This window comes from Astyanax mexicanus, chromosome 3 (genome assembly GCF_023375975.1).
Source record: "Astyanax mexicanus isolate ESR-SI-001 chromosome 3, AstMex3_surface, whole genome shotgun sequence".
Lineage (NCBI taxonomy): Eukaryota > Metazoa > Chordata > Actinopteri > Characiformes > Acestrorhamphidae > Astyanax > Astyanax mexicanus.
The window spans coordinates 52,312,100-52,324,703 of NC_064410.1; the positions used below are offsets into that span (position 1 = coordinate 52,312,100).

The 12,604-nt window shown below is 35.6% G+C and overlaps 1 protein-coding gene across 1 annotated transcript; it reads left to right on the forward strand.

The window, feature by feature from the left end:
• Nucleotides 1–212: 212 nt before the first annotated feature.
• On the forward strand, nt 213–9,073 carry stmnd1 (stathmin domain containing 1). The gene is made up of 5 exons (XM_007245743.4): nt 213–439; nt 3,512–3,647; nt 4,793–4,923; nt 5,034–5,165; nt 7,215–9,073. Exons 1-5 carry the CDS (start codon nt 371–373, stop codon nt 7,455–7,457), a joined length of 711 nt encoding a protein of 236 aa, XP_007245805.2. The 5' UTR covers nt 213–370; the 3' UTR covers nt 7,458–9,073.
• The last annotated feature ends 3,531 nt before the right edge of the window (nt 9,074–12,604 follow it).

Sequence of the window (12,604 nt, forward strand, 5' to 3'; positions counted from 1 at the left end):
AAAGCACTATACAAATAAATGTGATTTGTTTTTATCTTATTGTGATATGTTTTCATATGGTATGTTTCTTAGTACATCCAAAACCAGCAAAAGCTGCTCTTGCTTCAGCTGGATTGATTCAGCAGGTATAGTTTGAACTTTCAGCCAATCCCAGCACAGGGGGCGTGGCCTGTCCAAATATAGGTGGGCTGAATAACAGGGGTCAGATTTATTGTAGCAACGAGCCTTAGCGACGCAGAGAGTCCGTGGAGACGGGTTTCCCGGGGTCCTGGTGGAGTACAGGAATGCAGCACTTCTGTAAAACTTCTCAAGCACCAGTCTGTGGATAGCAGCTGCTGACACATCCCAGCATTACCAGTAAACAGTGGACATGGGGTGTGGGAGCTCCAAAATTACTGTGGTTGAGCCGGTTAAACCCAGCAGCCTGGAGGAGAATGAGGTAAGAGACTGGTCCACAGGTATTTAAGTTACTTAAAATTCGAAATATATTACAATTAGTAGTGAATTATGTGATTTAGGGCTGGGCGATATGGAAAAAAATCTTATTACGATATAGTTTTTCATATCAGCCGATATCGATATGTATCACGATATAAATCAAATCACTTTCTGTTACACTTAAAGGTTTCTATTTTTACTCAGAAGTGACAGAATAAGGGAGTTATGGACAAAATCACTAGCAGGCTCAGAGCCTTGTGGACAGACACTAGGATGTTAACATCTTGCCAGGTGGGTACAGCTTTTAAATTAATTTTAAAAAGGGGACAAATATATAAACTAAAAAATATGTAAGACCCTTTACATTATATGTCTGTTTAATTTAAATTGCAATAACACTTTATTTATTTTTATAAAATTATATTTAATCAAAAGATCATTCCCCTCCCTGAATGCAGGCAACTACATAAAGCAAAATACAAGAGTATATCACAGTGTTCATTTTGACAGGTGATTTTGATACAGTCTTAGTCTTTTCACTAAAATGTATAATAGTTTTAGTTACATTTTAGTCTATCGGATATTATTAGTTTTAGTCAGATTTCAGTCTAGTTTAATTTTGGTCATATAAAAAGTATGTATTACATATGTTTTACTGTTTTTCTATTTTCTATTTGTTGTAATTTTAGATAATTTACTGCTTATGTTTTTTTTTAAATAAGAGCCTTTAGTTTTTTTTTCATTTAAATTAAGCTAACATTTAAATATTTAAAAAAAAAAGTGGCCTATAATGGAGGTGGGAGGAATAAAGTCAAGTTTCTGAAATGATCCACTTCTACTGCAGTACAGATTTATACTAACATTACTGGCTTTCAGTAGACTAGACTTACATTACTTAAGTGTATTTAAAACTCCAGTTCAGTAACAGCAATGTTTAGCTCAGTTCAAATACAGCTAGACAGATTATATAATCTTCTGTATTTAGTAAAATATCCAGCATAACAGACTCTCTATCTGTTAAAAACTATAAAACACAAAGACAGAGGAGAATGCTGCCCTCAGGGTTTTCTAACAGAAACAGTGAGAGTTAGGAAAAAAGATGGAAAGTGCTTCCTTTCTGTGTGTTTATATACTAACCCCTCACTCGTGCTGAAGTTAACCTTAATTTACACGAAACGTGGATTAACACAGCTAACGTGCGTTACCCATTAGTTTATTAGAATGTAAAAAAGCAGTGAAAGCATCTTAGCTAATGATGACAGATTGCACAGATCCCTTTTACACCTAAACATCGCTAACTTTAAACTGGAGACAAGCTAATCTAACTAGCAGCAAACAGAGCAGCGTTTACCTGCCTTCAGAAATCTGAACAAGCTCACCTCTCTAAATATCTTGGAGACGCATGCCTCATATTTAAAAGGTGAGTTTTCCAGTGTAGCGCCGCTGAATAGTATAAATGAAGTTTATCCAGTAAATGGGAGAGAAGGAGCCGCTATGTGAGGAGTTCAGAGTGGAGGGGCTCGGGGGGTGGGGCGGAGGGGGATGGTGGAGAGGGGAGGGGAGGGGTTGTACTGGGCTGAGCAGCAGTTCAGCGTGCTGCCTGATCTCGTGCTGCGCCTTTTCACAACGCTACTTAAACGGGAAATAGAAAATTTAGTTTATCGAATTTCTCGCCCCGACTTATCGCGATATATAGTTTCCTCGATAACTATCGATATCGTTTTATCGCCCAGCACTAATGTGATTAATCGATGAATCTGAAAAGTTTGTTGAGTTGTAAATCCCTAAGCCCTGTTCTGTTGGTATCAGAAACATTATTAATACTTAATCAGGCTGAAGTTACCTCACCAGGACGTTACGTTGTGTCTGAATTACTAGCCGACAACATGCTCAGGTGAGGCTCACCTGGGTGAAACTTGGCCCAGGTGAGTTCCATAAATTCTCATAAACCTCTGTTTTTGTAGACAGATGAGACCAAATTAGAGCAGCATGTTAAAGGGATTTGGAAAAAAACTAGGAACTAGTTAAATAGTCCATATAATCAAAGATTTGTAATGTAAATATGAGCTGTCAGACCAAGGTGAACTGCTTGAATTTTTACACCAGGAGTGGCACAAAGTTATCCAAAAGCAGTGTGTAAGACTGGTGGAGGAGAACATGCCAAGATGCATGAAAACTGTGATTAAAAACCAGGATTACTTCACCAAATATTATTTGATGCCTGAAAGCTCTGCATCTTTCTTTGAAGAAAGGAAAACACAGCATTTCAACATGAAAACCTTATCCCACCTGTGAAACATGCTGTTGGTAGTATCATGGGTTGAGCCTCTTTTACCACATCTCAGCCTGCCATCATTGATGGAACAATACATCATGAATTATACCAGCAAAATCTAATGGAAAATGTTGGGACATCAGTCATTGAGATAAACCTCAAAAGAGCATGGGTTACACAGCAAGACAACAACCCTAAGACCACTGAGACTTCCACCAAAGACTGGATAAAATTAATATATTAGAATGGGTCAAATTCAAAGTCAAAATTCTGAACTTAATCCAGAAAAAAATATTGTGGAAGAAGCTGAAGCAGCAGTTGATAGGAGTTTAAGTCATTTTGTGGAAATGAATTGGCTAAAATTGCTCCAAACCGACGTGCAGGACTAATTAACTGTTACCAAAAATGTTTAGTTGCAGTTATTGCTGCACTGAAACAAAGATAAACACACTTTTGCCATTGACAAATATGTAATATTAGATCATTTTCTTCAATAAATATATATATATATTTTAAATGTCTCTTTTTTTAATGGGTCTCAAACAGGCCCAATCATTACAGTCCACTTTAGGCTCACAAACATATGATCTTGGCCTCTTTTTCAGTGTACAGCACAGTTAAGGCCCATGTACACTGACATACCAATGTAAGGCTAATATGGAACCAGTAGACAAAACTTCTCAGTTTATATGGAGCCCAACTGGTTCTTATACAGGCCTAACACAGTCATGTTAAGTGGGTCACTGTGTGCTTCTATGCCTTCATTAAAAGTCTTGTACCTTTTTGGTTTAATCGCAGTGTATAGTGGTGTCTGGAGGAGCTCGCGGTGACTCTGCTGTGTCAAAGAAGACTACTGACAGTGGACTGGGTCTGGATGCCGGAGAGACCACCGGCCTGCCTGGGGCAGTTCCCAGGATACTCCCACCTTTAAGAGGTAAGAGGACAAAAGATGTTAGTCATGAGCCTAACCTGCTGAAAAACCCAGCCGGAGACCAGCTTCTGCTGATTCTTCTAGCTGGATTCTGAGTCTTTGATGGGTATGGAAATTATGATTTGTTTACTTCACATGCATGATTTAATGAGTAAATCTCGTTTTTTCTACAGTGTGCAGACATTTTTATGAGAAATTATTTAACATTTACAACCTTTGAAGCACAAACTTACAAGACCCCTCACTGAATTGTGCAACTCTCTCTATTGTGATAATTGTGGTCAGGCTGTACACATTTTTGTTCAGGAGGATTGGCTTTAGAAAGGAGCTGGGATATTTTGAAAACTAGCTTACCCTTGTAAAAGAAAAGTATATTTAAGTATATATATTTTTGAGTGCTTTTTTGTATACCCTCTACACACTTAGATAGATTTAAATATGTGTTTTTTAAACATAATTTTTATTACACTTGAAGTATATTTCAAATGTACTACTTTATTTATTTATGCACATATTGTGTACACTTAATGCTATTGGGAAAAAATACACTAAAATTCACTTTAAGCAGTTTTTAATGACATAAAGACATATATATATATATATATATATATATATATATATATATATATATATATATATATATATATATATCAACACAAAATTTAATTTAAAGCATACTGCTTAAAAACATTTCATGGAAATACAGAGAAAGTATATTTAATGTGTATTTTCATAAAGTATATTTAATTGAAAATGTACTTTTAGTTTTCTTTACCTAATTTGAACATATTTTAATGCTCTTAAATATACTTCCTTTTCACAAGGATACACTTACTGATTTCTACAAAATGACCTAATCTATCTGTTATTTGGCACTTGTAGGCAAGTGTATGTATGTGGGAGTCCACTAGGTGGAATACTTTCTTAATGTTTTTTTATGGTGCAAAAAGTAGTAGTCTTTATTTATCTGAAACAGTTTAATTAAGGCAGTTAACAAAATGTTCTTGTTGTATTTGATTCTCATTTGGTCAGTGTGTTTTCCTACTTTTCATTTGTCAGTGGTGCTCTGTTCATTCATGAGTCTTTTGTAACTATATAACTACAAGAGACCCCCTGCAGTGACCAACTCTTCATGTCTGTAACCTTAGCTCAAAGTCCAGGATTGGCCCATGACAGCCAGAGGGCGGAGTCCAGCGCCATCCTGGAGGAGCTGCTAAATCAGGGAATCATCCCAGCCCATCCTAAAGTGGCAGGCAGTGGGGAGGCCTACAACATCATGGTGAGCAGTGTGATGTGGCACAACCACCCAATCCCACACCCATCACCAGTTGTTTTTAATGTTCTGAGGTCCAATCACATAATTATGTGATATATAAATGCTTTCTATAGCTGGATGATGCAGACAGGCCGAAGAGGAGACCCCCGCCTCGTCTAGAGTCACTAAAGGTTCATAAAGAACAAGAGCTCACGAGAAAGGAAGACATTGAGGAGAAGATGAGACAAGTAGAGGAGAGGAGAAAGGTACAGCAGACATCATCACCAGTTATCTCAGTGTTCATCAAACATCAACTATAAACCACTAACCCCTGACCTGAATCCCCCCTGGACTGCGCAATTTAGTGTTTTACCTCTAACAAGAAATTTTCTGCTTAGTAAGCACTTAATAATGATCTAATGCTGTGACTCAGGTGTGTTATAGCAGTAGAAACACAACAATGTAGCATGGAATGGAGATCTTCAAGATTGGACATCCATGCCATGCAATTTTAAACATTTCCTGCATCAACATCATGATCAAGATCATGAAAAGATTGGTCACTGATAGTTAGTTGAATGAAACTCCATCAGGCATCGCAAGTTAGTTTAAAATCTGAATAACTTTGAACTAACATTGAATAGACTTGAATTTTGGTTGAAAATGAAAATTGAGTTGATAGGTAAAAACAAAAAAAAAACTGAAAACTAACACTGAGTTGACATCAAACTCCAAATTTAAACAGAAATAGATTTTTGGTTACAAATCACAGTTGAAAATCTTTTAAGACCAGCATATCCATATCCAGCTCTAACATTAGAAAGATGTTGAATTTGGACCCTTAATAAATCCAGCTGGCATTGGACATCGGATTGACGTCAAAAAGACATCAGACACTGATATGACAGACCTTTTTTACTTTAAATTGTGTTGACGGCAAATCCTAACATTGTGTTGGCAGATGTTAAATTTAGTTTAAAATTAAAGTCACCTATCTTTTAAAAACACCATTCAGTTGACATCAAGCTCTAACATTAGACAGGCGTTGGATTCTGTTGCAAATCAAAGTCACATATCTTTATAAAGTAAAGTTTGGTTCACATTAAGATCCAAAATGTAATAGATATGAGATTTTGTTTGGAAATCAAAGTAAGATATCTTTTAAAAAACACTATTTTGTTGCTGTCAAAGTCCAAAGTTTTATAAACTTTCTCAAACAACTTTCTCCAACATTAGTCTTCGAAACTGCAGAAGCTTAGGCTAAATAGAACTAAAGTATACTCAGGTTTTTAAATGCTCTGATAACATCACTACAATATCACGTCAGTGTTTTAATTTTTATTAGAAATGTTACTTTTAATGTTTTCACAATGTTAGTATTTGTCTAGATGAAAATGCAATGTGAGAAACTTTCTAATAACGCTGTGAGGCTAACTACTATTACGTCACAGGTTTTCAGAACATTTGTGGAACATTATTTCTGTAACATTACAGGTTAACCTTCAATGAACCTTTTCAAAATGTTGCTCAACTTCCTTTTAACATTCTCTGTTAGCTGGGTGTGCATGCCTTTTCAGATGCCATTCAGCTGAGCAGAAATTATCTTTGATGATTAGTATTTATGAGGCTCATAATGTGAACATTACAATGATGTTTATAATGTTTTGTTGCAGTATTACACACCTACACTGAAAATAAATTCTCACCAACTCTAACCAACTTAAACAACCTAAACTTAACTTGGTCTAAATAAAGTTTGGTGGGATGCATATTTTAAGTTCTGCTGACCACCTTAGAATTTGGTTCCAATCAAAGAAAATAAGTTGAGTCAATGAAATATCTGTGAACCAAATATACAAATATACATACATTGGTCCAACACCATATTTTGCATTCTGTCAACTAAAATAATAACTTTGTGTTGTTATTTCGCCACATTTAGGTTTTATGAAATGTGTTTTGTTAGTTCTGCTGACTATCCTTTAAGAATAACTAAAACAATTGTGAAAAACTTGTGTTAACCACATGTAGTAGTAGTAGCAGAGTAGTTGGCTTGGCCTAAACTAGAGTTCAACTACAACTGTTAACATGAAACTCAATAATGTTGTTTAAGCTAAGTAGTTTAGAGTGCAAGCCAATATTTCTTGTTCAGCTGACTTAAAAAATACATTAAATGGAATCATTTGAAGTCTTGTTTTTTACAGTGTAATTATCACATGCTTCACTGATATGTTATGTTTTTTTTTTTTACAGATGATGCTCTTTAGATTAAATGTATGGTACATCCCTCTAAACCAGCATGTCTTTGTGTTTAGGTGCGAGAGGACGAGCTGCGGACCAGATTGAGGGCCAAGTCTGCACGGCCTCGTGGAGCTGCTCCAGTGGGGGCTGAGGTTCCTGAGGATGTTCCTGACGTTCCCCACCTCCCTCCTGCACCCAAAGAGCATCACACAAGCAGCAGTTCAGAAGAATCGAATGATAGGATACTGACTGACTCTCCAGAGCTGGAGAACGACTCAACATTTCAGCAGCCTGAAGATACTGACGGGTTTTTCTAGCAGAGGGCTTTTCCCAGACCACCACAATGAAGCAGGGCCAACAGACCTTATTACTATTACTTACAATACATATATAAAGTATATATTTATATATATATATATGCGGCACAATATAGGTATAGATGGGAGAGGGGGATGTTCACAAGCATCAGGGTTTTTTGCACTTGCACTTTATGCTTTATACTTTACACTATTTAGCTTTTTAATACTGGACAACAGTCCCATAATTAAAGGGACATTGATGAAGCTTATCATTCTTTACTACCTTTATTCTTTGTTATATTCCAAAGAAATAAGAAATCAGAGCATCTCTCTTAGACAGCTGTTAATTAATCACAGTGATTATTCTTAAATGTAAAATAATATGTTTATCTGCTTATATACAATATATGTCCAAGTGTTGGTGTTGGACAACCTTGCTAATGAACGCAGCCAGTTACTTTATGTTGCACCCCTTGCTGACATGTATATTGAAATACACACAAACACACACACACCTTGTCTAATTCCAGTAAAGAGCAGTAAGGAGAGCAGATAAACATCCCAGCTAACAGAGAACATTATAAGTTCCTTTAGCAATGTATGGAAAAGGTTCCAGGAAGGTTAGCTTGTAACATTCTGAAAAAATCTGCAGGGTTCATACGGTCATGAAAAACCTAGAAAAGTCATGGAAATTCCAGGCCTGGATAAGTTTTGGAAAAATAAAATAAAAAATACCCAAAAAGTTTTGGAAAAAAATGATGGAAATTTGGTCTACTATCCTTTGTGTTTCCGCTTATCAATGAAGAAAATCTATTTTGAGCTACCAAATACATCAGCTCAGAGTTAATTCAGTAAATTTGCCCCACACAATGGAGCTTTCACGATCTGACACACATTATATTATTAAAAATTGTCTGTCAACATTATTAGTTTCAGTTTAGTATAACCAATTACTATAATCAATTTTTATTATAGTTTTAGTTGATTTTTGGTTTTATTGTCCATGTTTGCACTGGTGTTTTAAAAATCGTATGGTCATGAAAATATCATGGAAATTTTTTGGTTAAAAAGTATATGAACCCTGCATGTGACACAATAATGATTTACACAAAACCATTTTTAGACCTTTTCCCAACCAGACACTCCAGACTAATGTTATGTAAATGTTAAAAGTAACATTCACAAAACTTACAAGTGACTTTGCATTGATGTTACCAGAACATTTAAAATCGTTAAATATAACTGGATAGAATGTTCTAAGAACATTAACTGTAAATACCGGTAAATACTCTGTCTTTACTAATGCACGAATGCTGTTGAAGGCACTGAATGCAATCAAATAAGGAAAAAGCAGCTGTTCCAGTATGTTATACATAACAGGTTGGTTTACCAGACAGGAATTTATTTTCCTTTTAACAGAAAATATTTTTAATAAATCTGTGTAGATCAAGGCTAGGCTTAATCCCTGTAGGAAACTGTCACATAGTGTATCACAATATAATAATATATAATATATATTATATATTATATAATATATAATATATAAATATATAATATAGAATAGAGAGTATGGATCAATGTTTTTGATTGAAAATGAATCTACACGCAATAAACAGATTTGTTTTTCCATTTGAGAGATCTCATTGTCTCAGCTTTACAATCTACCCCATTAGAGTACATTTTTAAAAATTGGTGCTTTCAAAAAAGAGATTTTTTAACATCTGGAAGTTTTCCTTTATATTGTATAAACATATCGTGAAGAATTAACCAATAGAAATGCTTCAAAATGGATTGGAATTAAATCTGTTTACACTGACTGTCATTGAAAGTTAAGGTTTTTTTTCCTTCTCCTGTGAAGTTGCAATTTTCCACATAGTTGCCAAGGTTTCCACATAACAGGTCATATGCATAATAAGATAAGTATGTGCAGAGGTAGAACAACACTACCTTCTGCCAGATCAAGCATGTTTTAGACTGCTTTCATTGAGTCCATCCTGAAATATATACAGCGCTGGAAAAACAATAAGAGACCACTTAAAAATGATGAGTTTCTTTGATTTCTTTGATTACCAAATTAAAAACCTCTGGAATATAATCAAGAAGAAGTTGTATGATCACAAGCCCTCAAACCAAGCTGAACTACTTGAATTTTTGCACCAGGAGTGGCATAAAGTTATCCAAAAGCAGTGTGTAAGACTGGTGGAGGAGAGCATGCCAAGATGTATGAAAACTGTGATTGAAAATCAGGGTAATTCCACAAATATTGATTTCTGAACTCTTAAAATTCAAACATATACCTATAAATAGCAAAATTAGTGAAACTGGTTAGAGCTGGTCTCTTTTTTTCCAGAGCTGTATATCAGCATAACATGTATCTTTACAGAAGAGAGATAAAACCATCTTAACTTTCAGTGGAGGTCAATATAAAAAGAGTTTAGTCATTTTGGAGAACTTCTCTTGGTCTATTCATCAAGAATCAATAAGTATAAGGGACAGTTAACGTGTTCAAATTTTGTAGAAAACTAAAAACTGAACACAGATGATATGTAGCTTTTATTTGTGTGTATTATTTATATATAAGTTTTTACTAATCTGTAGGCATATATAGCCACTGATATTTAACAGTGAAGCTTTTCTCAAGAAAATTAATTGGGGCCATGTATTGATGTATCTAATCCACAAGGTGGCACTATAGGGTTATCTGGTCCAGTGTTCCTGTGTATGTGTGAATCTGAGAGAGATCTTTCAGGTGGTTAGTGTACGTAACTGTATCTCTGGGTAATCAGCAGAGTGGCTCACAAAAATAGGTCTAATTATATTGCTGGGTGTTTTGCTTTCATACAGATGGATCAGGTGTGTCTCTGGGGTGTCTTTGCACAATTGACTACCAGTAATTTGTCTTATCCTCAGGCATCGGTCAGAAAATTCTGTCTGTTACGAATGTGGTGAATGGCCTGCGGTCAGTGGGGCATATTTTGGTTTAGCGTCAAATGCACTTTCAAAAACTTTGATAGGTTTCAGTGAAAGTCAATCATGTAATAAAATGTAATATAAAAATTGTTAGTTGGATCATTTCTATTGGTCCATTCATCATGAAATTTGGACAAACTGTGAAGAACAACTGGCAGATTCAAATGTTAATGGACACACACACACAGTTAATGGATGCACACACACACACAGAAAGTAAAAACTTGCATAAAAAAGAAAGAGAAAGAAGTGTTGCCAATAGGACACTCTGGAGCAAATAAACTATTAATTTATTGACACTTTGCCTAATGTCAGTGCTGGGAAACTTACAATTGCTTGTGTCCAAGGATGTCCTTCTCTGGATATTACAGACAAAAACTGCAGATTGAACTCTTTTTTTTAATACCCATGATATTAAAAGAAACAATGAATGAAACGGTGTCCCAATACTACCATATACTGTATGGTAAAACATTAACAGCAAAAATAGAGATCAAACATTTTTGCTACACTTAAACTTGTAGTATGTATCTTTCCTTGTGCTTTTAAGACATGTACACAACTTAGCTATTTGCCACTGTGACCCGTGACCTCTGACCTGTGAGTGATGTGTGTGTATGTATTAGCGAAAGAGCTAGAGATAGATAGAGGGAATAGATGGATAAAGAGAAGAATTAGAGAAGACTATATTTGTACACTTATTTTTAGACACTCATGCATTGTTAATAAAAGCAGTAAAAAGGATCATATATACCAATTATCAAGCTTCAAAACCGCTTGATTCAATATGCAAATGAATGGAGACAAAGGTACAAGGGAATGCAACAGGATATGTTCCCATTGTAATTCTACTGAAATCCAAACCTATCTCTAATGCAGCGGCTCTGCTCTGGGCTTAACTGACCATGAATAAGTTAGTGGAGCTGCTAGCATGCCAAAGACGATCTCCATGAGCTTCATGTCACGCCTCCATGGCTGGTCGGCTGCTGACATTTTTTTCCTGTAAAGCTTCACTTATACATCCCAAAGAGTTGGGCGTCAGAAGCCAAGCGAAGCGTGGTGGGCTCCACCAAACAGACGGCCTCTCGGGTTGCACGCATCCACAAAACCCACAGCAGTCGAGTGATATGGAAGTGCACTGTCTAAATGACGGGCTGAATTAATAATTCAGTGGGTGCCCTATTGAGTTACCTACCTAGTTAGAATTACAGGTAGACCTAGAAAATGAGGCCTATCTGCTGTTTTTGTTAGTCGGAAGGAGAAGCACTGAGTTCAGCTGTACTGATAAGGCCTGCACTCTTAAAGTAAAAGGTTTATCCAGGGTAAAGGTTCAAATATAGAACCTTTTGGATTCTTAAATGATCCTTTTTCTAGACAAACCCTTAAAAGTTAAAACTTTATAGCACCAAACAGGGTTCCACCATTGTTACATATCAAATTATAGTACTTTTTAGAACTAAATAGAACCATTTTTTGTTTTGTTTTATTTTAGGGTATTACTGACAGATATAAAGAGAGTATATTATTACGGTCCTATAAAAATGATAATTTTTTAGTTTACTAAATAATTTAAAACCACAAACTGTCTCTTACACAGTGTTTTAAATTTCTTGATGACTGGACTAATACCAATTCTCTGTTACATTGACTTCTTTTACAAGTTAAAATGTTTTTTCCTCTCTCCTGTAAAGTTGCTGATTTAAAGATACATATTTTTATTATACAGTGATGGTATGTGTGTATACCGTTGTATGCAAATGTGTGAGCTTTCTTAGGCACATTTAGTAATGTTTAAATAATAAACAAAGCATTTAAAGGCAATCATTAAAACACTGTATGTGTAAATGTATTTCCTGTGATCTGATACAGTCACAATACAAGTCTTCAGCACAGTAAACAAAGGCAGGCGCACTTGGAGAAGACAAGGTTTATTTGCATTTCGTGAAAAACACTTTTCAAACTGTGAAGCATGGGGGTGGGTGCTGCCACAGGCGCTGACAATATTGCTCTGATAAAGGAAAAAATGGGCTCCAAAAAATACTAGTATATCCTGGATAAAAATATCAACTCTTTGGTAAATATTAAAGCTTATGCCTATCAATCCACCATGGGCCACTGAAGGTTTTAGATGGCATTCACAGTGCCATGAACCAAACATCACACATACCGGTAATTTGTGGATTGACATTTAATAA

Excerpts from the sequence above, each read along its gene's own strand:
- stmnd1 (XM_007245743.4), top strand. The coding sequence starts at position 371 with ATGGGGTGTGGGAGCTCCAAAATTACTGTGGTTGAGCCGGTTAAACCC. Across the intron at positions 3,648-4,792 it reads GATACTCCCACCTTTAAGAG|CTCAAAGTCCAGGATTGGCC; the intron begins GTAAGAGGACAA and ends CTGTAACCTTAG. Across the intron at positions 4,924-5,033 it reads GGGAGGCCTACAACATCATG|CTGGATGATGCAGACAGGCC; the intron begins GTGAGCAGTGTG and ends TGCTTTCTATAG.